This window comes from Neomonachus schauinslandi, chromosome 5 (assembly GCF_002201575.2).
Source record: "Neomonachus schauinslandi chromosome 5, ASM220157v2, whole genome shotgun sequence".
NCBI classification, from domain to species: domain Eukaryota; kingdom Metazoa; phylum Chordata; class Mammalia; order Carnivora; family Phocidae; genus Neomonachus; species Neomonachus schauinslandi.
This window is the reverse complement of record NC_058407.1, coordinates 173,383,189-173,410,545: the sequence shown is the minus strand read 5'-3', so window position 1 is coordinate 173,410,545 and position 27,357 is coordinate 173,383,189. Positions and strand designations below refer to the sequence as shown.

General features: G+C 50.7%; 1 protein-coding gene across 1 annotated transcript in view; it reads left to right on the top strand.

The window, feature by feature from the left end:
* Positions 1–27,357, top strand: part of SDK1 (sidekick cell adhesion molecule 1) — a 522,185-nt gene that overhangs the window by 284,334 nt on the left and 210,494 nt on the right. Inside the window, exons 6-13 of the mRNA XM_044915291.1 lie at positions 802–913; positions 1,600–1,790; positions 9,273–9,356; positions 13,212–13,406; positions 15,808–15,924; positions 17,165–17,332; positions 19,188–19,290; positions 21,883–22,059. Of these exons, the coding sequence (XP_044771226.1) occupies positions 802–913; positions 1,600–1,790; positions 9,273–9,356; positions 13,212–13,406; positions 15,808–15,924; positions 17,165–17,332; positions 19,188–19,290; positions 21,883–22,059 (1,147 nt within the window). The remainder of the gene's footprint in view (positions 1–801; positions 914–1,599; positions 1,791–9,272; positions 9,357–13,211; positions 13,407–15,807; positions 15,925–17,164; positions 17,333–19,187; positions 19,291–21,882; positions 22,060–27,357) is intronic.

Here is a 27,357-nt window from a genome sequence, read left to right as displayed (position 1 = left end):
TTCCAGTCTCTGCCTTCTCCACTCTCTATCGAAATCCCTGTTCTAGAAACGTTGGATCCATCTTCAATTCCCCTAAATAAACAGCAGTAAAGCATACTCTGGCTAGTTTAGTTTTGATATTACATGTATTTTAGAGAAAAGTGGCAAAGACGTGTCATATTTTTTTCTCCCTTGTCACCAGAAGTACGAGCTAAATTATTTATAGTCTGATACTCACAAAACAGAGGTGGATTCAGGATATTTACTTTTCAGAGAAGAAAAAGGGATTGAAAGTACACGGACAGAACAGACCACTTTGTTGATTGAATATGTTTGCTCTGGGGAGTCACATCTGGGCCCAAGTGAGAACGCCAGCCCCTTTCTAACACCACACGTGCCCGGCAGAGTGCCTGATGCGTGGAATATTTGTGGAATTGAGCAGATTTGAAAAGAGTGGGTGGACTAGGTAACTCAATAAGCAGAGTCTTAAGTCAATGAAAAAATAAAGTCAGCAAACATTTTGGAAAATGCTCAACACTCTAAAGCCCTTATCCACATGATGTCCAGGTGGCGGTATAAGGCCCTGGGTCCCTTGATTTCCAGCCAGAATGCTCACTCACCAGCACCCTAGGCTCCTACGGTCTGATGAAGGCCAGTGACAGTGAGCATGCCCAAGGGCTCCCTGCAAGGGGTTGGGGTGGGGTTGTGACATTCAGGTGTCCTATCGGGGTGGCTTGACAAGATCCCCCGTTTGTTATGTTCCAGTCTTCCCATCTTCCATACTTAGGAGAGTCCTGTGGACTTTTGCTTTCTCTGCCACAGGAGATGTTGGCACCCCCGAAACCACGGCGCCCGTCATTGTGATTCCTCCGGGCAACAGAAGTGTGGTGGCTGGGTCCAGTGAGATCACCTTGGAGTGCATCGCCAATGCCAGGTACACGGCTGGTGCTGCCCTGGGGATACGAATCCATTCTAACTGTGATGAGATGGACCTTCAGTGGAAAGACACATCACACATGTGCTTGCTCTCCTAGCAGCAGTGGTCTTGTTTGTGCAGCTGGGCTACACGCACAACACGCATGGGAAGATAGGGATCCAACCCCCCAAGCCTGGGACCGCAGGGCTTACATTGAACGTACTGTGGGTGCTGGGAGGGCGTCTGCGGAGAGTCCAGCTGAGGACGGGGCAGTTCAGTCCTCTGGGTGCAAAGGAAAGAGTTCGTCCCTCTTCTCCTCTGCAGTGCTAGGTGTCCTCGGCCTAGTTAGTGGTCGCTCCAGAATTCAGTTCCCGCGATCTCGCCTCCCATGTAGCCAGGTCCTCTAGTAGTAGTATTTATTTTAAACATTCTTTTCCTGTGCAAATGGAATCATTAGCACTTATGGTCCATTGCTGCTGCAATTAGCTATCCTTGCTCAATAGCCCTTGAGCAGAATGTATTGTTGATGCGTGCCGTAAGGGAGTCGAGCTGTATCTGGATTGATTTTTAAATGTCCGTTGTTCAACCCACCATGGTTCCTGGTAGAATTAGCTTTGTCAAGCTTGTGCTGAATGCCTGGAATTGTTAGTACTGCCATCTACCTGACTCACCCTCGTTGTCACTCATGCCCTGTGTCCTCCCAGGCCTGTCGAAGAGCTGCGTGTGAACTGGAAGAGGAACGGGGTGAGGATCACCGGAGGGCTGCACAGCTTTGGGAGGCGCCTCACCATTGGCAACCCGACGTCCGCAGACACCGGGGTGTACGTCTGTGAGGCGACGCTGAGAGGGAGTGCTTTCGATGCAGCCACCGCGAAAGCCTTTCTGTCTATCACAGGTAACGCTGGCGGCAGAGGCGCGGCCCCCTCGCCGAGCGGCCCCTCGCAGCACGGCCTTGGAAGCAGCCCAGAATCAGCCACGTCTCCCCGGCTCCCTTTCTAACTCAGAAAATGAGGGCGACGCAGAGACTACCTTCCAAATTCGCCCTGTTCTTTTTCCAAGAACATAAGCCCACTGAACGCAAAGCGCTGATGTTCTGAGTACTTCCAACAAGTGTTATTCTGGATCCTTCCGATCACAGAGCTTGGGAAGTGACGTGGTGAGGCCCTTGGCACATACGTCACCCTCTTGTGCTGGCCTCTCTGCCACTAAGCTTCTCTGTAGCCCTCGCTGGGCTATTATGGTCAGTTTTCAGAGATTATCCTATTACTGTTATTTTTTGACCCAGAAAAAAGAAGCTTTGGGATATTACCTTCTGTTAAATTAAAAGGTGAGAACAGAGCTGCTTCCTAGGACGTGCGCCAAGGGTCACTCCTGAGCCAAGAAGAGCAAGAAGATAAAATTCAGCACGTAGGAGTTGCTCTAGACGCTGGAAAGTGTCAGTGTTGAGGGAGTGTGCGTTCGGTGGCTAAGGGAATCCTCCGTGTATTTTCGGATTATGGTAAGATCACATTACATTGTGAAGCAAGTGCCTTTATTTCTCACGTTTCTTCGGCTTCTGTAATACTTTGTCTTCCTACGTAGCTGTGGTCACTATCGCCGTGAGCCATCCAGTAGGATGGTGGCCGCGGCAGGTAAGAGGGGCCGTGGCGGCTGAGCCCAGGCAGGAGAATCTTTCTCTCTGGGAGGAAGGGAATGAGAACGAGAACGGTCAGATCAGCAGAGAGCCCTGGGGAGGGCTGTGGCTCCCACATATGTCACAGTTTGCCACTTTGCAGACTAAGAAAGAATAAAAGCTTGTGTTTTCATATGAAATTAGCAAGAGTATCAAGAAAGGCTGCATAGAAGGTGGTTTGCCTTGAGTGTTGTCGCACTCCTTTCGATCATGAAGAAATGGTTCTGTGGCCTGAAAACCACCTGGCTGAATACACGCAAACCTGTCAGTCCCTCTGAACGGAGCATAAAGATTCTTAAAAGTATCAGGAAGGCAGGCCTGAGTCGCACGTCGCTGCGGACTCCTAGTAGGGGACTGAGCCGGTTCTCTTGCTGCCTCTCTCCTTGTGCTTCCGACGGAGGGAAACACCGCAGTCCCACGCCCCACGAGGACTGTCCTTCCTTCACGATGTGAGCATAGCACCTTATAGATGGAACCAGAATTAACATTCAGGGTGTGTCCGTCTCCAGGAGACAGGACTGTATTGTGTTAAAACATCTCAAGGTGATTTAAACAGGAGGAGAAATTTATCTTATGTTTGTTTCCATCATAATTCCTTTTAGAAATATCTAAATGTATCCTATGAACTTTGGTTTTGCGTTGACAACTGAATTCCAGAGGAGACTGTTGGCCACTCTGTGTTCTGGCTTTGAAGGCTTTGAAAGGGACACAACCCTGTGTCCTTGTGATGTTGGTTTACACTCCCTTTTATTCACCAGAATGTGCTGTGACAGGGAGGATTTTGTGAAGGCATCGTCCTGGGAAAGCCCTGAGGGTGCCTCTGTGAATCCAGAGTGGTTGGGAGATGTCGGCCCAGGCCCGGCCACCTGGTGGGGGGCTCCCCGGGGCGCCGTGGGGCCGGCAGGCGTCCGGAGCAGGCGGGTGCAGGAAGGCAGAGTCGCGCTGGCTCTCAGGGACTCTCATCTGGGCTCACGAGACAAGACAGGGCCGTGGAGGCTGTCAACTCCGCTGGCGTGTTGCCTGGTTTCCCAGGTTTACACGGGAGTGCGGGCCGCGCCACCCCTGCTGCACGTCCTGGTGGCCTCCCGGGGCCGTGCTCCCGGCACCTGACCTCTGCTCCACCCTTTCTCCTGACCTGCCCTCCACGGGCTCCCGACAGCCCCCCGCTCCCCCCGCAGGCTGAGGCAGACGCCGCGGCCCGCCCGCCCGGCCGCAACTGCTCGCACCACCGTTCCTTCCTGGCGGCCTTCCCTGGCCACTGGAGCCGAGGCGACCGCCTGCAGCCTGCTGGAAGTGTGGGGTCTGAGGGACGGTGGATAAATAGCTGAGCTCCCTCCCTGCTGTGGCGGGGATGTGACCTGGACACCCTGGCTGCCCGTGTCCCCAGGGGTGAGCTGATTCGGTCACGTGCTCATTTCAGCTGACCTCCCTCTGCTGGTGGCGTTTCCACCCCCTGCCCGATCAACCGTGGGCCGCTGGGCTGGGCTGTGGGGACAGACCTGGGCTCAGACTCCCTCGGCACCACTCACGGGCTCGAACACGTCCCTTAGCCGCTGCTGGCCTCAGCTCCCACATCTGTAAACTGTAGACGAGGTAGGAAGTGATATGGGTGCTGGTCACAGACGCCCGGAAGCAGCGGCTTCATGCGTCGTGGTAGAGCGCGGCGTTGTTGTTTACCGACACACACTTCACGGTCCCTGAAATCAGGGTGTGTCTCACGATCCCTGGAAGCAGTTTCTTTCTTGGGGATAAATACAGCGAGGCTGCCTCTTACCCACAGCTGCAGTGTCCCAGATTCGGTGGGACAGAGCGTGTACCTCCTCCTGTCCACACTGACAGACCAACACTGGCTCCTGCCACTGCCGTTCACACGCTTCCCGGCTTCTGGGAGGGCCCGTGTCCCCTCATGCCGCCCGCACTCAGACACGCGTCGGGGCGAGTGGCTACTGTCCACAGCCGTCTCTGTGCATCTCGGTCTGTTCTGGTTTGCAGACGCAGGTCATTTAGGAATTCCAGAATCGCATCATTAAAATCACAGATTCCTCGTACCCTCTCCTGGCTGACGCCAATGCCACAATCAGGAGTTACAGCTGTACTGGAAGGTTCTCTAGAGCTGAGACCGAGCCGCTCTTCAGTGCTTGAATCCCAACATAAGATGCTTCCTCCCCTCTCCTCCCCTCCTGCTCTTCCTTCCTTTCCTCCACTTAACATTTCTTGAGTCTACATCTTGGACACCGTGCTGGGCATTGGTGACGGTGCTGCGAAAAAGTGGCCGTGACCCCCGGCATCCGGGAGCCCTGTGTGGAAGGCAGGCCCTCACGAGGCAGTTACGACTCAGCGGAGCACGCCCACGCAGACAGCGAGGGGCGCCTGACCTCACGCGGCGGGTGCCGGGGCCAGAGGCCCTCCGGACGTCCGGCCAGGATGGAACCCTGCGGTGGGCCTTGTAACCCATCCACGCTGGTTTAGGATGAGCTCAAGATGTCTTCTTTCTGGTTTTACATATGGCGACGGTAGAAGCACCCACATTAATCATCGGTGCCCTGTGACACCTGGAACTTACCTGTACAACAGGTCATTACCGAATGAAGCTCAGAAAATAGAGCTGTTACAGAACTGTTTCTAAAACAAGAGGGAAACTTGTACGAGGCCAACACCAGTGGCGCTTGGGTCATTTGCTGAATGCGGGATGGGCAGGCCAGCTGTGATACCCCGGGATGGAGCGGGGTTCAGGAGGTAGGGGGCCGCAAGCGTGCTCTTCCGGGCCCCCGGCCATCTCTGCCCCCCACCCCTGCTGATCTGCCAACCATTTGTGGAGTACAGTGTGTGCAGGACCCTCCTGAAGGGCCAGCATGGGCAGAGGACGAAGGAGGGTTTGCAAAGATGAAGGGGATGCAGCTGCTCCCCTGAAGGCCTTCAAGGATGTCAGGTCTTTGGTAATCTCCTGTATCTCTCCGTCCATCGGATAGTTTTTAAGTGTCTCCCCAGAAGCTATGACAGGCACTGCCAGCACAGAGATGGGGAGGACACAGTTCTTCTCCGAAGAAGGTCCCACGTGGAGGGGGCCCCCTGCCCGAGGAGGTCAGGGGGACCTCTGCGGAAGGAGGGCGCTAGGGCTGATCTTGAAGACCGACTTGGGATTTGCCAACAAGCCAGGTCTTCTCGTGCTGTGGGCTCTGAACTCCCTTCTCGGTCTCCCCTTCCAGCAGCAGGAAGGTTGCTGCTTTTAGGGGTTCCGGGGATAGGACTGGGCCCAGCCAGCTAATCCAAGGTCAGCTTTCCATTTCAAGATTGACAGCCTTCACCACACCTGCAGAAGCCGTCTTGCCACATAGTGTGACTTGCTCCCAGGTCCCGGTGACTAGGGGGTGGACACCTTGGGGCCATTCTTCCCACCACAGTGGACAAAGACACCACGTGTGGATGACGGGTGGCAAGTCAGGGACACGCCCTGGCATGCCATGGTCTTTCTGGAGCAGAAGGGAAGACAGAACAGGGAGCATCCTTGGGTCTCGTGGTAAGTCCTACTCAGGACAGGCCCTGCCACTCAGATGTGGGGACTTTGGCAGGAGAGCATGAAGAATCCTTGGGACGCATGGACCATCTGCCGTAGCTATCTCCACGAGGCCAGAATGAGCACTGTACGGCCCTGGCATTTCGGAGGGTGGGGATTTGATAGAGGCCTTGGACATAGGCTGCCTGGGAGGCATCCCCCTCCTGTTCTGAGGCCCGGGCAGTGAAGGATGACCGGCGTGGCTGGCCGTTTCTCAACTCGGGATGGGAACCTTTTCCTGACGTCTTCATACGGTTTCAAGAGAGATGAACGTGTTTGTTTCAATCCCCAGTTTTACTGGCTGCAGCTGTGATACATTTTTGAAAGTCCGGTATCAGCACTGTGCCCTTTCTGGAAAGGTCGCTGCCAATTAGCTAAGATGCGCACTTGCCCCTCAGAGGTTAAGTGGCTGCAAGAGTCTGTGCACAAGAGAACTAATTCACAACGAACTCACCATTCACCCCACAGCCCTCACGTTGTGGACACGCCTGGTGCGCCTCCACTTTTGTCCTTAGGGCTGACTACGTGTAAAAGTAGCTGGGGTTAAGAGAAGAAATCTTCCGAGCACCTGTTGAGTTATGTTGACATGAAGGGTCAGCCGTGAGCGAAATCGTGACACATACGTAGTGGGGAAAAGAAATACGATTACCGTCAGAAGCTACGGGGCCTTTCAGGGTCTTGGCAGCTACTTACCCACTCTGCTTCGCTCAGCCGCCTGGAAAAGTTTCAGGAACAAGGCAGGAGTATCAGTAAATGAACAAACATGCTCAGCCCGTGCCGTTCCTGGCCTTCCTAGTTGTCGGCCATGCAAGCCTCCTGGTTACTGGCTCCAGAGGAGAGAGACGGCACTTGGCAACATTGGCAGGATGCCCTTCCAGACTGTGCCCGAGGAGCCTCGCGGCTCTGCAGTCAGTGCTGCCGAGTCTGTGGGGCGGGTGCGTTTGTGCCAGGCTCCCATGGTAACTGTCTGCAGTAGGGAATGGCCGTGTTCGCAGATGAGTGGCCCCGGCCAGGCCTCTAGTGCCCCCCAGCCCCGGAGCCGTCTGCTCGGCTCGAGCCAGCTTCGGGCCACGGTGTGACGAGCACCCGTTGTCTCCGACCCCGGGCTAGGTCCTCCCCTGGCCCTGGGGGGAAGCTGAGTGGCATTGCAGAGTGAGGAGGAGCGGCATCGGGACACTGGCCGTGGCGCCCAGTGCCTGAGGGAAGGCCGTCTGGTCCTGTAGATGTTGACCATTTCTACGTGCGGGTTTCTGTTATCAAAGTGTACTTCCTCTGGGATGAATCCCGAGGGACTTGGGCCAAGTGGAAAAAGCCAATTCCGAAGGTTACACACTGTGATTCCATTCCTGTATCATTCTCGAAATGACAGAATTACAGATGGAGAACAGATGAGTGGTTGCCAGAGGTGAGGGATGGGACGTTGGGGTGGCCATGGTGCTAAAAGGGCAGCGTGTGGGACCCTTGGGTGACGGCCCCTCTGCCTCTTGACTGTGGGCACACAGGCCCGCTCACTAGTGACGTCGTCTAGGGCTAAGCCCGCACACACGCATGCGTGAGCACACACGTACAAGCCAGACCGCAGAGGGGAAAGTAGGGTAGGTCGGTGTCTCAGGTGTGATGTTGGGCTGTGGTTTTGCAAGATGTCACCATTGGGGGAAACTGAAGGAAGCCTCAGATCTCTATTATTTCTTACAACCGCATGGGGCTCTGCAATTATCTCAAAATAAAATGTTTAATTTAAAAAAGGAGAACCGTAATTAATCACGGGCAAATATTGACTCTGTCACTTAGTCTTTTTTTTTTTTTCCTTTTCCCTCACGTCCCTTTCATCAGACCACAGAGGTAGATATCGACTAGCATTCACTGATGAATATGGGGCATGACCCGCACACGAGGGCGGTGACAGGATGCAACTCCTGGATAGTTGGAATATAGATTTCACTGCTGTCACGATTATTGATGAAGGAAGTGTGGCTGAATATGAACATGTGGGTGTGCGGCGAAGACCAGCTTGAAAAGATACCATGAATCTTCGCACTGTGTCTTTCCACCCAGTCTACACACACCCAAAATCCAGTAGAGGGCTCTGTGTCCACCTGGCAAGAGTGCAGCCCTGGCCTCAGTCAGATGGCATGCACCCAAGTGACCCGGGTCATCGCAGAAGGGGTGCCGAACTCCCATCTCCACGGAGAAACCTGCAGCCTTTTCTTAAGTGCTCATGTCTTCTTTCCCTTTTGTGGGTTCCAGCCTGTTTTAAAGACCCAGGCGGTGAGGAGGCATGCCAAGCTACACCACCCACATCCCACACCCCACAGCCCACACGGCGACAGTGGAAATCAGCCACTCGGGAAGACAGTGCCCAGAAATTAATTATCACACCGAAAGTGAATACAACAGCCTTTTGTTATCGCAATAATGAAATCACCAGCACCTTCGTACCGGATGAATCTGGCCATGCCACTGTTGAAGTTCTGCTGAATAAACTGAGAGAGATATTGCAGTTTACTCTCCAAGAAGATTCACTGCTTAATACACCCACTATGTTTTTGTTGAATAGGCAAGGGGAGTAGCTAGAGATATACAAGCGGGCAAGTTTCCTCTGCTCCTAAAGATGGACGAGGGGCCCTTTTTCTTTCTTCTCTTTGCTATTATTTCGCCTTCCGTTGAAGTATTAAATCTGTATTTTGGAGAAAAAGAACCACTAAGACTTTAAAAAATACGTTAATGGGCCACCCCATTCCCTGACACAGGCCCCGTGCCTGGGTGTGGCGCTTTATTTGACATGCTGCACGCATCGGGGTTTGGTTTAGATACTGAAACAAACTAGCCTGTAAAACACTGTGCTGTAAATATAAACCTTTATGAACCTCTTGGGATAGTCCTTCTAAAATGTGAATTAAGATATTCCATGATTCAAGCCTGTAAACGGAAAAGTAGCCATCACCCCGAGTAGTAATTTGCTTCCCAAAACCTTAGAATATAAACTGCCTTTGGCCTCTGCTCACTGAATTCTGAGTTTGTGTGTACGATGGCGACTAATGAACTTTCCAGAAATAGTTTTTAAAAGGAGTTCAAACTCTTTCAGTCTAGACAGGTCTCCTGAAATACACCTCTTTTGCTTAGGGGCTATTTTGTTCTTTTCTTGTTTAAAGAGCCACCATATTTTACTGCTGAGCCCGAGAGTCGGATCTTAGCGGAAGTGGACGATACCGTGGACATCATGTGTCGAGCCATGGGTGAGTGTGGGGAGGCTGCTCCTCAGGCCGCCGTGAGGTGGAGGGACCAGAGGGGCACTTCCGTTGCTATCAGGACACACGCTGAATGTAATGTTAGTGACAGGGCCTTTAGATCCTAGCAGAACTCAGTTACCGGGCATGTGAACTTGAGGAAGGTGATCTTGACCTTGCTGAACTGTTGCTTCCACGCCTGCAGAGCAGAGATAGGAATATTCACCCAAGGGAACAACAAGGAGTCCTTCACCCCATTCGAACCCACGGAGAGGGACAGCCTTGTCCTCTCGACTCCCTTTCAAACGCTCTGGTTCCACCAAGGCTTGGGCAGGAGATGCTTTCCCGTCCATGGGGTGATTGGGACTGGTGACCACATGCACTCCGGAGTAAGAGAGATGGTTTTAAATTCTTTGAGCAGGAAACCTTCCTTTTTATTTTTTTTTTTCCCTCTTTTGCCTTTTCAGCTTCAGGTTGACTTTTTCTTTGTTATTTCTTTTTTTTTTTTTTTTTTAGATTTTATTTATTTATTTGACAGAGAGATAGGCAGAAGAGCACAAGCAGAGGGAGTGGCAGAGGGAGAGGGAGAAGCAGGCTCTGCACTGAGCAGGGAACCTGATGCAGGACTCAATCCCAGGACCCTGAGATCATGACCTGAGCCGAAGGCAGACGCTTAACCATCTGAGCCACCCAGGCGCCCTCTTTGTTATTTCAATAAGCTCTCTCCTCTCCACCTTGCCTTGATGATGAGCTGTCCACTGTCAGGCAGCACAAATAATTATAGGAACCCCCCTCCCAGAGACAGGCCTTTTAAAGGCAATTTCATTAAGAAAGGCTATGTTGGTGCACTGGAGACTGTCAGTGAAAAAGACTTTTTTTTTTTTATGTTTAAACCTGTCCATCTTAAGGGTGGGTATTTTATTTTATTTATTTTATTTTTTTAGATTTTATTTATTTATATGACAGAGAGAGACACAGCGAGAGCAGGAACACAAGCAGGGGAGGTGGGAGAGGGAGAAGCAGGCTTCCCACTGAGCAGGGAGCCGGATGTGGGACGCGATCCCAGGACCCTGGGATCATGACCCGAGCCGAAGGCAGACGCTTAACGACTGAGCCATCCAGGTGCCCCAAGGGTGGGTATTTTATTCTAAGAGCTTGGAGGGTAAGGATTACTAGCAATTTTGTAAATCTTCAAAACAGCTCCATAAAAGAGATATTATCTCAGAGTACACATACAAAAACAAGACCTTAGAAAGCAAGGTTAAGTAATGTGCTCAAGGCACAGAGCCAGGGAGAGATGAGATACCTCTAAAATCACAGCCCGGTGTCTGGCATGTAGGAGCTGCTCATTAAAGACTGGACAACCCGCCAGGGGTCGCATGGCAATGGAGACAGGATCCAAACCCAGACCCATCAGCCCCCAAAGCAGGGGTTTTGGCCGGGGCACCTGGCTTCTCCCAGAGAGCCGAGGGCCTGGCTTAGAACTCATGCCAGCTGCCCACAGGTCTGGGCGTGTCCTCTTCCGTCTCTGAAAGGGAGTGGGGGTGTCCTCTGAGCAGTGCCGGTGGCTCCTGTGGAGATCGGGGTCTGCCTTGGGCACCCTCCTGTACCCACTGTGCTTCCGCACAGAGTGTGTATCCTGGGGGGCTTGGTCCCCAGCCCCTGGGCCACTCAGGGGGCTGCTGTTGGCACATCTGCTCTGCAGCATCCTTCTCTGCTCAGGATCCTGGGGAGTGGTGGGGGGAGAGTGGCAGGAGCTTTACATGGAAATGTCCCCCTCGCGGCGGGTCGCGTTGCTCTCTTCCTGGTATAAACACCGTTTTCTAAGGTCAGTGCTGGTGTGGAAGTGAAACTCCGCTGTATTTCGAGGGCTCAGATTTTAGAAACCAGCATCTGCAGAACTGCTGGGGACAAGATTTCTGTTTATGAAACTAAATTGCCTCAAAACAGAAAGACTCCCAGTTCCCTGTATACTAACAATTACTTTTCGATAAATGACAATCTTAAGCTCTTCCCTTGACAAGAGAATGCTCTTTTTTGCATTTCTACAGGGTAAACTGCTTGTTAAATACAGACATGTAAATATATACTGAGCAGGCCTTTCAACGTTGCCGTCAGATAATTTACTGCTTTCTTTTAATTTTGACAGTGAAACTATAGCAGCATGCGAAGTGGTTACTCTTCATGAAAGCTACATCATGTAATTGCTCTTATGAGATTTTACATGAATTGGTTATGCTTTTACCTTGAAATGGATTTTTTTTAATTTCCCGATTTAATGAAAAGTGACAGGAAACATAATTAAGGCAAAGAACAGAATCTGAGAATACATCATCTTGAAATATTCTACGACATTAACTTTATTTATTAAAGAAGACATCTTACACCTACACAGCATCTGAAATCAAGGGGTTTGGGTGTGCTTTTCACCATGAATCCTGTTGAGATGTGTTTTATTTAAATTTCATAGGCAGGGAAACCGAGGTACAGAACAAGCCTAGACATTCCTGCGCGTCTCCGTGGGCCCACAACAAGCACACACGCACCTGCCATGGCTCAGGACCTCGTTGTCTCTTGTGCTTTGGCAGAGTTCCTATGCACAGACTGTCATGTCTACCCAGTTGTCCCCTCTTTGGTGGCTTAGAAGGGTCAGAGACATGCCAAGGAAGCAGTGTCCCCTACTATTAGTCACGCAAGCCTCCCAGGGGAGCTGCCCAGCGAAGGAGCCTGGCATCTCCCTGGTCAGGGCTCGGCCCGTGCAGTAAGGCGCCGGGGGATAGCGCATGCCTCAACATCGCCAGGGCTCCACGTGCTGAGCACAGCCAGTGGGGCTGAGCAACAGAGGTCCTCACTCCCTCAGGCCAAGGACAGTCCATTCACAACCCAGGTTCTGCCCCTATGAGCTTGTCCTTTGTCCCCTGCATCTTCCCTCCCAAACCCAGCCTCACCCTCCATCAGCTGCTCCCACTGACCGAGGCCTGCGTTTTCACCATAACGTCATTAGGATGAGGAAGGCATACCCAGCCTCAGTCTGACCCTCCATCCTCCCGGTCCAAGTGCTGGCCTTGCTCTGAGTGCCATCAGCTCCTAAGGACAAGGATGGCACCATCCGGCAGCCCCTGCTCGTCACCTGCTGGACTCCCATTTGTCTTTTCCCACGTCCGCAGTTGAATGCCCCTCATGTCTCCTCAGCCTCACCCACATGAATCGCGGGTGCTTACTCAACTGCAGCCATCCTCCACCATGGAGGACGTCCACTTAGATCACTGATGTCCAGCCCCCTCGCAAGGGGACGGCTGCAAAGGTGGGACGCCTTCTTCTTGTGGTTGTAATCGTGGTCATTCTAGCCCGTGAGCGCTGGCCATGTGCCGGGCACTGGGAGATTTGTGGACGCTGATGTGGTTAATCTTCCCAACAGCATTTCGAGGTTGCAGTGACAACTTCCTTCCAAATGTATCTCCTGCCCTGGTGGCCCTATCCCGAGCCTCAGTGGCAGAGTCAGGTACTGCAGGGCCGCAGGGACCTTCCTCCCCATCCCTGTCTGTCCCCAGGTCGGTCATGGTCACGGCTGGAAACCCTTTCTCCCCAGACCAGAGCACAGGCGTGTGCCGGCTCGGGGGTCCAGAACGATCTGCAGCCCAGCATTAGGAGTTCATTCCTGCTCTCCCTCTTGCTGCTTCTCTGTGTCCGTGTCTTCATAGAGATGAGAAAATAACACCGTCCAGGGCGGATGAAGGGACTCCTCGACGAAAAATGCCACTAAAGTATCACCTCGTAGCCTCTCAGACATGTTTGCCTCAGCCTGCACAGAAGGTGCTCATAATTTAATTTTTTCAAATGCCCATTATTTCCACTCCTGCACAGGGGTTCCCCTTCCCACCCTCCGGTGGTACAAGGATGCCATCTCCATCAGCAAGCTCCAGAATCCTCGATACAAGATGCTCTCAAGCGGAGGCCTGCGCATCCAGAAGCTGCGTCCCGAGGACTCCGGGGTCTTCCAGTGCTTTGCCAGTAATGAAGGAGGGGAGATCCAGACCTACACCTACCTGGACGTGACCAGTGAGTGCTGCCCCTCAGAGCCAGACCCCCGGGCTGGGCCCTCGGCCAGAGCTTCGCACCCTTTGTGTGTGTGACACACTCAGAAAATGGTAGCATCTGTTCGGCAAACGGACAGGGCACAGGGGTCCGTGGTGACGCACTGCGGAGAGCCACCTCTCCGGCCGACAGGAACCCGCGTGCTAAGCCCCTGGGCAGCAAATATGCCCCGTTGTCCCCACGCCCTGGCAAGCCTCGCGCCCTCCTCTCTACTTAGAAGCGGGGGGAAGAAAAATCTCCATTTTTCTGGACAGAACTGGAAGGACTGTTCAGTGGATAGCTCGTTCCTAATCTTTTTCTTTTGATCTTTTTCCCATTTTTTAATATTCATTTTCTATTTTAGTTTTATTGAACAATTATAGTTCTTCTGTAAGTTTCTTTTATTATCCCATTAGCAGAAATACTTTGGCACTCTGTCTTTGAAAAATAAAATGAAGGTACAGGTTTCCACTGCATCTGTGGGTTTTCTTTTTCATCTCCACAGTTGTAATATTGTTCTTCTAAAATGAAGTAGAATTTAGTGATTATGGAATTATACCTTTCGTGTTTGCCCTTTTGGAAGCCAAATGCTGATATCCTCAGGTGTGAGAGCCATTTGAGAAAGCAAATCATGTCCGTAGGCAGATGGCTCTCGTCTGTCTGAACTTACAAATTTAAGGATTGAATGTATTTTGGTAAAGTAGGGGTCACGCCCTTGAACCTTGCGCAGGGGTCAAATTTAGCCTCTGGTTTGGAGCATAGGGAACCAGTATCGCCTCAAACAGCGGGAATAATATTGGGTACTTATGCCGGAAACTGAGTTTCGATTAATTAGAATTATTTAAAGTGTATCTTACAAGTCAGCCAGGAGGCTGTGGGCCACAGATGAGCACACTTTTTTTTTAAACTTTATTTTAATTCCAGTATAGTTAACACACAGTGTTATATTAGTTCATGAATTTAACAAACATTTACACAGCATCTGTGTCAGGCACTGGGGTCTGCCAGGCTTGGGGACAGCTCTGAGGAAGACATGTGAGGTTCTCGTGCCTCCAGGACAGAGATCGTGAGGTGGGGAGACAGACGGCAGAGGAGGGCATAATTTAGCCAGGGGTGAGGGCCAGGAACCGAGCAAACAAGCAGGGCCCAGGGTGACCAGGGAGGCCTCTCTGTGGGTAGTCAGGGAGCGTTCCCTGAGATGCTACCGGAGCTAAGGCCCAAAGGTGCAAAGTCTTGGGGGATGTGGGTGTTACGGGGTGAGGGAGGGGTTGCTGCAGGTGCCTTCCAGGGACAAGCTTGGGGAGGTGTGTGTGCAGAGAGCAAGGAGACAGTGGGGACGCTGTCTGGTGAGGAACCAGGGGTCATGCCAGGAGATGGGTTGGAGGGACAAGGAGGGCAAAGGCCCAGGAGCCAGTGGGAGGATTTCATGGGGTTTTGGCAGGGAGTGGCGGGGTGTGCTTCATAGCTTCCACAGGGCACCCAAGGCTGCATGTAGAATCGCCAATGCAGGGAAGAGTGGAAGGCTTGGGACCTGGCAGGAGGCCAACATACTGTCCGTGTGGGGGCCCCAGAGGTGGAGGGAAGCAGGGGGCTCTGGGATTTGCTTTGGGGGCAGCGTCCACGGGACTTAAGTGGTTTGTGGGGATTCCCACCTGGTGCAAGGAGAGGTACCAGCAGTGCTGTGGTCCCAAGGCCCATCCACTTGTCTGGGGAACCCCAGCCCAGGCTCCCCAGGGGCCTCATGGGCCTGGGGGGGAATGCAGATCCCCGTTCTTCAGGGGTTTCCCGTTTAATCATTATCAGAGTAGAAAAAGTCGCATGAGCCTCGCTGAGCCAGCCTGAGCTCCCCCTGACTGTCTCGGTCTCATTCAGAGTCTCGGGAGCTGGAGGCCCATGCCGTCCCCCAAGGACAAGAAGACCCCCCAACACTTGGGCCCCCAACACTTCCTGGAAATCCCTCACTGACATGCTTGAAATCGGTTATTTTGTGGAAGTGTCATCCTTTGGGTAATATTTAATACTCAAAAATCAGCTTTTTCTATTTTTTAGAAAGTGCTGAAGACGAGCTTGTTAGATTTATCTGAATAAATGTCTCCCCCTCATTAACGTTCACCTGAAACAGCCACTCCCAGGCTCCTGCACTTGCCCACTTGCGTGTCCATTCCATCATGAGACTGGATTTCTCTTCGGGTTGTAAACACAGTTAGGCAGCTCCTGGGGGACAAATAAGGGTAGGTTATAGTCACTCCTGAAAGGTTTTCCTCCTTTATTGCTACAGTTATCTCTGTGATTAGTCCCATAAAAGTGCATTTGGGCCACCCCAGCAGGCGGGTCTGAGCACGTCTGAGGGGCAGCACACAGCATCTCACTGTTCGCTCCCGCTTAGATGTTGTACCAGCGTTTACCCAGCTTCCAGTGGACACCACAGTCACCGATGGGATGATGGCTGTCCTGAGGTGCGAGGTGTCTGGAGCCCCCAAGCCCGCCATCACGTGGAAGAGAGGTAGGTGCAGTCTGGCCAACAATGGGAGGTGAGCGCGTCGGGCCAAGCCTTGTGCGTTTTCATTCCTGCCCTCCTTGGCTCCTTCAGTAAAGACTGGCAGCCGTCTGTGGGGCACCTGCCAGGCACCAGATGCCGGAGCTACCGGCGTGAGCAAGGCGGCCAAGGCCCCAGGAGCTTCCCGGAGCCTACCTCCACTCGAAGAAACAGCCGTGTTTTAAAACGTGTGACTACCCCTGTTTTCTGCCTCAGTCCTTCGTAGGGCACCTCAGGCTTGTGAAGGGGCTCCCCCAAAATACCAGGTAGTGGATCCGGAGAAATGCCGCCAGGGCCCAGTGTCCCCACTTGTGAAACGGAGGTCCTGTTACAAATTAAGAATAATATCCTTGTTCTTTTAAGAAAGAAGGGTGCAAGGATACACACCTGAAACTGACAGGATATGCGTGCCAGCGAGACTTCGATCTGCACGGAGCACTGGGTGTCCTACGCAAACAGTGAATCGTGGATCACTACGTCAAAAACTAATGATGTGCTGTATGGTGACTAACGTAACATAATAATAAAAAAAAAGGCAGAAAAACCAAAGCCTGGGTTATGCCACGAGCCTTCGCTGTGTTCCTCAGCAGAGTGGCTGAGAAGGGATGAAGCTCACAAAATGGGAAACGGAGAGAGAAGGATGCTTCTGGCTCGTTTGACACACGGGACGCTCTCGGTGTCACCTGTTTGCAGTCCCCGTGAGGAGTGGCATCACGCCACAGGCTTTCTCTGTAGTTCCATCCCTTCCCTCACGTAGGCACGTGTGTCGGTAAATGAACCACACACACGGTCCCTCCTTAGGAAATACGTGCCGAACGGCGTGGTTCCCACCCTCAGACCGTAGCTCTTCAACGTGGAGGTCTGAGGAACTCCAGGCCAGTAAGCAAAAGGGCGTTCTTCTATCTTACATATGCTCTGTCTCCGGATTCAGAATGTAGTGATAGCTTTATATAGAAAATCTTCGAGTGCATACAGATGTAAAGGAAACTCAGAACCAGTCACCCAAAGGTAACAATCGCCCACATGGATCATAATTTGTTTAACCAAGTTTCTCAATTTTGGACACTTAAGATTTTCTTGGTCTCCATTCCTAACTAATGCTGAAGGGAACTGCTTTGGTTATTGTTGTACGTAAGGTTTCCACTTTATTATGATTGTTTCGAGTTATTTTCTTGGTGCTAACACTCCTTTCTCGACTTTTCTTCAGGAAAGCATATTTTGGCCAGTGGCTCCGTGCGGATTCCTAGGTTCATGCTTCTGGAGTCTGGGGGTCTACAGATTGCCCCCGTCTTCATCCAGGATGCTGGCAACTACACCTGCTACGCAGCCAACACGGAGGGGTCCCTGAACGCGTCCGCAGTGCTGACCGTGTGGAGTAAGGACCGCAGGCCATGTGGAACCTTCTGTTAATCACAGTTTAATCACCATGTCAGCTGTGCTTAGGGATGTCAATATGCCCTTGGACTCTCTAATTGAATCATAAGAGAATGATTATTTTTACAACTAATTTATAGAAATCTGTTGAGTAATTAATTTTTCAGCTTCTAAAAGCATAATTAGAAACTGTATTCAGAGATTTAATGGGGACGTTTCAGGAGAGAGAAAAGAGGGACTTTTTACAGTCAGTGGCGTAGAGGATATTAGCCCAAACGACAAAACCAGTAGGACGGTTAATTTTGAAATCTTCGTGAAAGGGAACCAAATCAAGAGTTAACGTTTTAGAGAAAGTATGTTTTTTCTATAATATCATTATAACCAACTAAACCACTCCTAGTATTTTAAATATGAGTGTTTTTCATGTTAGGAGTGAACTGAGGAAAGATCTCTGTTATTTCTCCAACTTTTCTTTATCTAGAACAGTTTTCGAAAACAGAGAACCGGTTATTTTCCAGACATAAGGATTCATTACCAAATATCTCTGCCCACCCCCACCCCCCAAACCTTTTAGCTTCACTTGCTGGCATACTTTTTCCTCTCTGCTTTATCCATAGCTGTATTACTAAAAATAATAATAATAAATGAATAGAAATCGTTCATAAAAGCAAAAGATAGTGCTCACTGATTTTTGTAAAGCTTATCTAGATGAAGAGAGAAAATTTCAATTTGCCTCAGTGACAAATTTGTTAAAATACTATCCTGGAAGAGAAACTGAATTATCGTGCTTTATTTCATGTCTGTTTGGCTCTGTGATATAGTTTGTGTCCACTTTGATCAATGACCTTACTAATTTATTAGGTATTCTAAAAACACCAGGAGTTTTAAAAAGGAATGAATTCAGTCGCCCCCATATTGATTGTCAGGTACTGAAAAAGAAGTTTTGTCTCGTTTCGTGGCCCACTGTGTCCACCCACTTCCGATTGGTCATATGTCCCTAACATGTCAACTTTATATTTAATAGCTTGTGAAGAATTGATGTCTGCATCTCTGTAGGTCACTCACCAAAAGTTCCGTAGATTTGCTAAGATTCAAACTATGCTCGTGTGGCCTGCCTCCCCTTCCGCAGACAATGAGCTCGCATGTTTCCCTGGACACTCGGCCACAAGCAGTCAGGCTGGGCGCCAACCTAGTCTTATGACTCCCACGTTTTGGGCTCTGTTAGTGGGACCAGAGCAGCATCCACCTCAGAGGTGTGCAGCGGAGGGGGGGGGGACCCCACCACAGGGCTTTTGCCAGGGCCTTGGCTGTGGCGGCTGCTGGGAGCACCAGGCCCCACCCTGACCCGCGCCCCGGGTCAGGCGACCACCACGCCTCTTGAGCTCCACCTTCTAGTCCTGAAACCTGGGAGTGGTGCTCTCACAGCCCTCCCAAGGTTGTTGTGAGCATTAAATAAAACAATATAAATGGAAGCACTTTGCAAAGTCATGAAGTGCTGTGCAGACAGCAGAAATGACCAGAATGTTAATGATCTTGGGAAAGAACCAAGATTTTCCCCTAAGACTGCAGAACCTCATAAACCTCTGCACACGATCTTCATTCTCGATGTCTTCCCAAGGGTTTAGAGGTTCGGGAGTGGCCCTTGCGGGGAGGGCAGGCCCGAAGACCGTGGCTGCGGCCTGGGAAGGCTTGCTTCCAGTTCCCTGAACATTTCTAAGCGCTTCCATTTATGCTTGCTTTGCCAAGATGAGAGAAACCTTGGAGGTTTTGATGTCAGATGACCAATCCCTCCCTCCTCAAAGGAGGAAACTCTGGAGCATGTAACTTTGTCTGAGCTGTGCCTTGTGTCTCCACAGATCGCACATCCATCGTTAACCCTCCGGAGGACCGCGTGGTGATTAAGGGGACCACGGCCACGCTGCGCTGCGGAGCCACTCACGACCCCCGGATTGCCCTCCGGTCAGCTCCGTCACTTACAATGTCTGGGGCTCGTTCATATCCTGGGAGCTTAGGAACTGAAGTGGAGATGAGAAGGGAGAATTTGGGGAGCTTTGATTTCAGCCACAGATCCCTGATTACGGCATCTCATGGTCTTGGGCTCCATCATTAATCACACAAATCCCATTTTCCACTCCAGCCTTATGTATTATTTACCGTGAGCTATGTTCCACTTCATGACTTCGGTACAGCTTTTCATGATTTTTCTGCCAAGGTTAATACACTATCTGTAAAACATACTTGTCAGGAGCTGACACTTAATGAGAGAAAAATCCGGAGGGATCGAATAGGATTTCAGCAATGTTTACGCTGGGCCGTGCGATACTCGAGAAGGGTTTTCTCTGCTCTGGCATGGTTTCATTGTGAAATGGGGAGCAAGGGAGACCCACACCCAGAAGATAGACAACCACAGTCACCTGGTGCATATACAGGACAATACTTGTATAGAAGGGACTAGATGCCTTGAAGCTCCACTAAAGGAATCGTAATATCCCATCTTTGTCTGAGTTCAGATGGGAAGGTAACGATGAAATACATGACTCTCCAGGGAAATGCATGGCAGCTGACGCAGGTGATCGTGGGTGGTGAGCTTCTTCCCAAAGAGCTGCCACTTTCAGAACTGTTTTTAATTTTCAGAATCCGCCTGGAAAATAAATCTAGAAAGACAGATACAGTCATCCTAGAGTTGTCTCTCTGGCCTTAGCCCAGAAGGCACGTGCTTAGCCAAATGGATAGAATCGAGATGCCTTCCTCCTTTCTGGAACATCTCACTCTGGGCAGAGGGACATGGTTGCTGCCACGTACTTTTTTTTTTTTAAAGATTTTATTTTTATTTATTTGACAGAGACACAACGAGAGAGGAAACACAAGCAGGGGGAGTGGGAGAGGGAGAAGCAGGCTTCCCGCTGAGCAGGGAGCCCAATGCGGGGCTCGATCCCAGGACCCTGGGATCATGACCCGAGCTGAAGGCAGACGCTTAACGACTGAGCCACCCAGGTGCCCCACTGCCACGTACATTATTTATTTTTTTTTTAAAGATTTTATTTATTTATTTGAGACAGAGAGAATGAGAGAGAGAGAGCACATGAGAGGGGGGAGGGTCAGAGGGAGAAGCAGACTCCCTGCCGAGCAGGGAGCCCGATGCGGGACTCGATCCAGGGACTCCAGGATCATGACCTGAGCCGAAGGCAGTCGCTTAACCAACTGAGCCACCCAGGCGCCCTGCCACGTACATTATTAACTGGATCCCGAGACTGAGCTGCTTTCTCACTCTTCTTGGGCAGGTGTTTGTCAAATCATGAAGTTCTGTGCCTCCACCTGGCTCTCTGGAGTTCCTCAGAGCTCAAAAGCCAAGTTTGGTTTAGTTATAAGAACGTCAGATGCAAAACCAACAAACAAAAACTAACGGTTCAAGATTACCTAGAGACTCCATGGAGGCTGTCTTAGAGTTGTCATGCCCAGAAAAGAACCCGTTCATCTCTAAATGGTTTGGGAGTAGGATTCCAGAAACAAAGAAGGACAGATAGGCTGGTTTTCTGCTATTCTACAAGCTCACACAGAATCCCTCTGGATCTTTGTGGGTTTCCCAGAGCTTCTTATGTATGATTAAACAGACAAAATTGGAGCCTCCTTCCCAAGGAGGACTTCAATTGCTCACTCTTGGGGCACCCCTTGTGCCCGGGTTTCTCTGCCCCAAGAGCACCTAAGCGCCCTAAGGGACAATCTGCAGGTGAATGTTGTACCCCCGAGTCATTTCCTTCTTGGGGGACCAGGTCTGTTCTGTCTCAGGGTAGTTTCAGATAAGCAGTTTATTAATGTCTGTGCTCTGTCCATATTAAACCTTTAAAGAACTGGGTACGTTTTGCAAGTCCAGGCAAATGATTTTGGAAAGGAAAGCCAGCACTTTGATTCCACCTAGCAGTGAGTCGTGGCCCCCTGTCCACTGACAGCCAGACGCTGGGCAGGCTCTTAATTGCTTCTACATTCGAAAAGAAAAATGTGCTACAATGGTCATAAAGAATTAAATGAGAAAGAAAGGCAGTTTTAAGGACAATCTGCCAGAACAGTTGGATGTTAAGAAAACATGTTTATGGGGTATGATCTGCCTTTTTCTAGAATTTGGGTGGTTCCCATCTGAGGAGTTTTCGGACAGTCATTGCCTCCTATCCAGTCAACACTGCCCTCCTCCAGGCGCACTCCTGGGCGGGAAGGTGAAGTAGTTTTAGGAAATGACGGGTGTGATCATGACACGACAGACTTCCTGTCTCTAAACCCAAAGACAAGATCAGTGTTCTCCGTGGTCTTCACTGGCCCGTTTTTGACTTTAGCATCTGTGGTTGTACTGTGACCAAGATAGCTGGTTGCTTTTCTTTTTCCTTTCTTTTAGATATATTCACATGTCATAAAATTAACCCATTTAAAGAACACGGTTCTGTGGCTTCTGGTCCATTCACAGGCGGTCAGTTGCCTGCGGCCCAGATCCTAACTCTAGACTCTTGGCTGGATCTTAACTGGAGATCTTTCCTAACTTGTGACTCCTCGCTTGGCCCACAGCTACGTCTGGAAGAAGGACAACACAGTCATCACCCCGTCCAGCAGTTCCAGGGTCGTGGTGGAGAAGGACGGGTCCCTCCTCATTAGCCAGACGTGGTCGGGTGACATCGGAGACTACACCTGTGAAATCGTGTCCGAAGGAGGGAACGACTCCAGAACGGCCCGGCTGGAGGTGATGTGAGTGTTGCCACCATGTAGCCTTAACTGCCCCCCCATTATCTGCAGCAGTACGGTCAGCTGTCCCGACTCCAAGTGACCGGCACAACAGTGGGTTCCCAGCCAGCCGTCAGAGGCCATGGCCTTACACTGGGGTGTTGTTAGATCCTCGAAATTACAACTTTTTGCTCTTGGTTTAGAAGGTTTGATACTTGGTTTTCATCCTCCTCCTCCTCTCCGTTTCCCTCATTTTCTCCATTGGCACCCTATCATAGTGGGCTCTACAGACGGCCCGCAGGCTCCCTGAGTGTGTGTGGATGTGCCGGGTCTCCGTGCCCCACCCCTAGCCACTGCACCTGCTGACCCCGGGCTCTCTCTGCCCTCCCCTCCGCGCTCACCTAGCCTTCTGCCCAGGGCCTCAGCCTGCTGCTGCCTCCACAGCTGGGCCTCTTGTCTTCTGCCATCCCCCCTGAAGGGCTCGTGCCTCCTCTAGAGCTCGGCCACAGGGTCACCCCTGGGTCAGGACACCAGGTGTCTCACAGCCTCCCGGCCTTTGCGTGGACCCTCTTTCAGAGCCCTGGTCGTCCCGGGTGGAAATGCCTATTTTCACCATACCTGCCCCACTGAAGCAGATGCACCTGGATGGCACGGCTTTGCATTTTGAGTGCCTGGTGGTGCTCTGGGACCCCAGAGGGGCTCGCTAAATATATGTTGGTTGGTGGACGTGCCCATGAATGGATAAATGTGTGTAGGTTAGTGGCCATTGGCTGGTCCTCCTTCTGATTGGCTCTTCCCTCGAGGCTCACACACCCCGGGCTGTTCCTCCTAAGCACACAGGTTCAGATCCCACTGGGGAGATCCCGGGACCCCGGCACCCAAACCCGCATTCGTCTCTTTCTGCCTCCTGTCTTTCCTCCTCCTGTCATGTTGGGGATTTCTTTTTTTAATTTTGATAATATTGGAGTACATGACCAGCAAATTCACATAATCCACTGTGCTATTCATATTTTTAAAACTACCTTTGAGAACTCTTAGATCATCCATCATTGGTATCAAATCAATAAGTGTTAGCATTTCATAAAGACTCTGTCAGCAGAAGCCAAATTGCATGCTTCTAATACAGTGCATGCTTTTTATTCTGCACAATTTTTATGTTCTACTGATTTACATATCTTCCCTTCTATTTGCTTATTTGATTTCCTCTGAGTAAAATACATTTTTCAGCAAATGTTGCTGTATCTATAAAATAATAGGCTTTCTGTAATGGTAAAACACCTCATCTCTAAATATAGAAATATTTGCAGATTTGTGATTCAGACCAATTTAGGTACACTGGGTTGCAGAACTGGTTTGGAAGACTGGTTCCTTGTGAATTGAGTGTAATAAACACTCTACTCCTGCAAAGCTGAATGAATTGAGGAAGCGGTAGGTTATAGTGTGGCCTCTCTCTAGATCCGAATAGGTCTTAAAACCCTACAACATCAGTAATGACAACAGTAATGATAATGGTCATAAGTCACGATTGCAGGGCACTTGTGCTTCTCAGAGAACTTCCAAATCAAGCTTGGTAACATTTCCGTGATTTACTCAGATGACAAAAAAAAAAAAAGGAAAAAGAATCTCATATTGCAGAAGTGACTGAGAGGTACTTACAGCTAAACAGTGTCCTTCAGAGGAGTCTGAAAGCCTGCTTCCCCTGCCTCCCCACTTGAGTTAAAAGCTACTTTGTTAAATATAGAAATTAGGGGCATTAGAAGTGGGTTTTGCAGAAGCAGACGGTTCATTGGCCTGCTCTCGCTGTGTTTGTGGCGAGTTTCAGCGCCCTCCTCTGTGCCAGCCTGGCTGGATGCATGTCCCCTCACCCCCAGGACAGCCCTGGAGAAAGCACAGTCCTGGCAGGGCCACGGGGGCCAGCAGGTCCTCGGGAGGTGCCGCCCACCAGCCAGGCTGGACTGGACACCCCGCTCCAGCTCTTCCTGACTTTGGGCAAGTAGCCACCGTGTCTCAACCTCGGTTTTCCTGACCGCGAGCTGGACATGTCGTCATGACCCTATAGGGCTGTTTTGAGGTTTGACCGAACCAGCGTTTGTAGAAGCCTGGCCTGGAACCCAGCTTTGGGTGGGTACTCAGTAAATCACAGCTCCTCTTCCTCCCTCACCATCTCGCAAGAAGGGCCGTGACTCCTTCATCAGGAGCAGCCTCCCCACACCCGGGGCCAGGAAGTTTCTCTTGTATCCTGCTTTATCTTTGACCACATTCTGTGACCCTCGGACCCACTACATATGTCTGTTTGCTGCTGAGCCCTCCATGACTGGAACGGTGCCAGGTGCATAAATGTCCCGTAAGTGTCAGAGTGAGCCTCGCTCCCCCCCATGAGGTTGAACTGGGCTTACGTAATTGGTATCACAGAGGAGGACTAATTATGAGGAGTCTGCCGTCATCACCTCCCCGGGAGGAGAGGCTCCCACAAATCCCCACGGTGCCACATTGTGCTGTATAAATTAATCACATGCAGGTCGTCATGAAATGCTGGTCGCCGGTTGGTTGGCTGTGTCTTTCACTGATGCCTTTCGCTGGTGCCCCACGGGAAGAAACTAGTTTGGGATGACCCCATACCCCAAAGCGTCTTGCCGTATTGCACACACCAGGGGGACCAGGCTCCTAGAGCTTTATGGATTGAGTAATTATTAATCATTTAAAGACCCAATTAGCTTTGCATCTTTCCTTCTGAGATCAGAGACTAATTCTTAGGAGCCTGGAGTACAGAGAAAACCTAATTGATGGAGCTGACTTGAAGATTTGGTCCCTGAGGCAGTGGGAGAGGTTTCTCTCAATAAAGCTACACCTGACAAAGCCATAATAAGGAGTGAGCGATTTAATCCTGCTTCTCGAGAGTTGTCAGGCCCCCATCATCTTCATCCTCAGAGTGAAGTCAGAGAAGATGGGTTTGACCAGGTCATCATTTGTGCATTAAAAGGTCAGCGCTTCCACCTAGAAAAATACCCAGCTGACCCTCTTCTGCGCAGCAAGTGCCCCCATGGCCACAATTTTGCCAATTGCTTCGAATCTTTTTCAAAGCTGTTTTCCCCAAACACACTTGGCTTAATCTCCTTCCCATACAGTCCTGGTTTCTTGTTGTTGATCTCCGATAGTCTTGTGTAATTCTCTTGATAGTGACTTCCCCCCCACCCCCAGCTCTCTTTAAATTACAAAGTGACTCAGCACCAGCTTCACCCCCATTGCTCCCAGATCCCTTTCATTTGTCACCCTGTCTGCATATCACTGTCTGTGAGTCATTCTGCTGATCATTTATCTCCTTTCAAAGTTGGCAGAGAAACGCCAAGACAGTCTATTCCTATCAGATAAGATTCTCTGAAATGGATTCCGAATATATTAAAGCCTCATTTATCGGTTATTGAGGGGTCAGTCAAGTATTGCGCAAAGCTTAATTTTCCTGATAACCAAAACTTATCATTTAAAGAAACAGTTTACATTTCCAAGGCATATTAAAAAGTTCTTTGCATTGACAAACAGGTAGGATTGAACACAAGGGATAAAGGGGATTTTCCTACAGGACAGAGGCTGGAACTAGGAAAAATCTAAATTTCCTTCCAACTCTTGAGTCCTGTGGTATGTGTAAAACGTCACATTGCTCACTGGGCCACCATCTTGGGCATGACCGTGAACCCATGAAGAGGACTCTGGGGGCGCAGCGGTGGATGGCGGCTCATGATTTCTGGAGGCATCATGTCATGTCCTTGGGCACCACTGGGCTTGTAGCTCCCTGTTCCTACATTAAATGTCTCAAGTCTCAAGGCTGCTTTGTCTTCACAGTTCCAGAGTCTCTTCAATCTCCCCTCCATCTCAGGCCCCTGGCTACTATTTTGCCGTTCAGGGTGCCCCCTTCTTGTGGGCGCTAGGGCCTTCTCGTTAGTGGCTTTTGATCAGCAAAGAGGAGGGAAGTCAGAAACCACTCTTACTAGAATCACATGCTGAGTGAGAATCAGCAAGCTCTGAGGGGCAGGCAGGGACAAAGGGCAGGTGCTCAAGTAGTTTCCTCTCACTCCAGAAGTGGCTATGACTGACCCACAATCTACAAAACACTCCACTCCCCAGAAAAAAAGCTCTCTGGTCACCTGTAGATTGGTCATCTCTTAGCTCTCATTTTAGGCTGAGAGAAACATGATCTGAAATTGAGTGGAAGAACCCCATATTTTCCCAGCTGTGGGAAAGATGTACTTTCAAGATTTAGAAGTGGATCCGGCATGTCCCACGCAAGGCCACAAGACAAGGTGTGCAGAGACACAGTGGTTTCTCTGGGGCCACAGGTTGAACACTCCTGTTGTCCAATAGGAGCCTGTTCCTCTACAGCCTTGGGTCCAGTTCATCCAAACTCAAGGTCCAGAATGGCCACTCTGCAAGGCTTGTCCCCAGCAAGCTGTGCGCCCCCCACCATCTCCTCTCAGAGCCCGGATGCCTGGCTCCTTAACCTCTAACCCTCTTTTGTCTCAGCGTCTGTCCTCTCTCCTGACCATTATAGAGATGTCATATGATCTTTTGTCCAGTCCCTGGGACACTTCCAGTGAGCTGCCCTTGGGGTCCCAGTTCCAGCCCTGGAAAGTCAATGTCACACAGCTAGCCTGGAAAGTTTGAACACACGTGTCACTCACTTGCCTTCCTCTGTGACCCAGTGCAAACCCTACATTCCCACCACTGCCCCCAAGGCACCCCCCAGTCTTACCCTTGCCGTCAGCAGGGTAAGACTTATCCCTTCCTTATCCCTCCTGCCTAAGGGAGCCTCCTCTCCCTTTCCACTCACCCACATGCCTCCAGCCATGTGGCCCCACCATCTCCACAAGGTGACCCTTGATGCAGCCCCGCCCTGCATTCCCACCCAACATTCTTTTCAGAACCATCCTGTGGCTCCTGATCTGAAGTGCCTCACCTTGTCCCAGTCTAGATGCAGACCTTGTGCCCCTCCTTAGTTGGTCAGCTCTGGGAGAGCAGGACAGTGTCAGCCTCCCCCTCAGTGTCCAGGGAAAGAGGCAAAGAAGGGAGAAAAGAAATTTCCTACCCTAGAGAAGGGAGGCAGATCCATAATCAAACAATGCACTGGGGTTCTTGCTCCTGTAGGGCTTCAAGATGTTTGGTGAACTGAAAAATCTGTAAATTGCAATGGGAATCAAGAGGTAGAAGTGATCGGTTCTGCTCAAGAATTAGTCAAAGGTGAGAGGGAGGCCACGCCTTGGAGGCCGATTTTCTGATTGGCCCGACCCTCCAGTCAATGGGACATCACGTGTGCCTACACACAGGTCACAG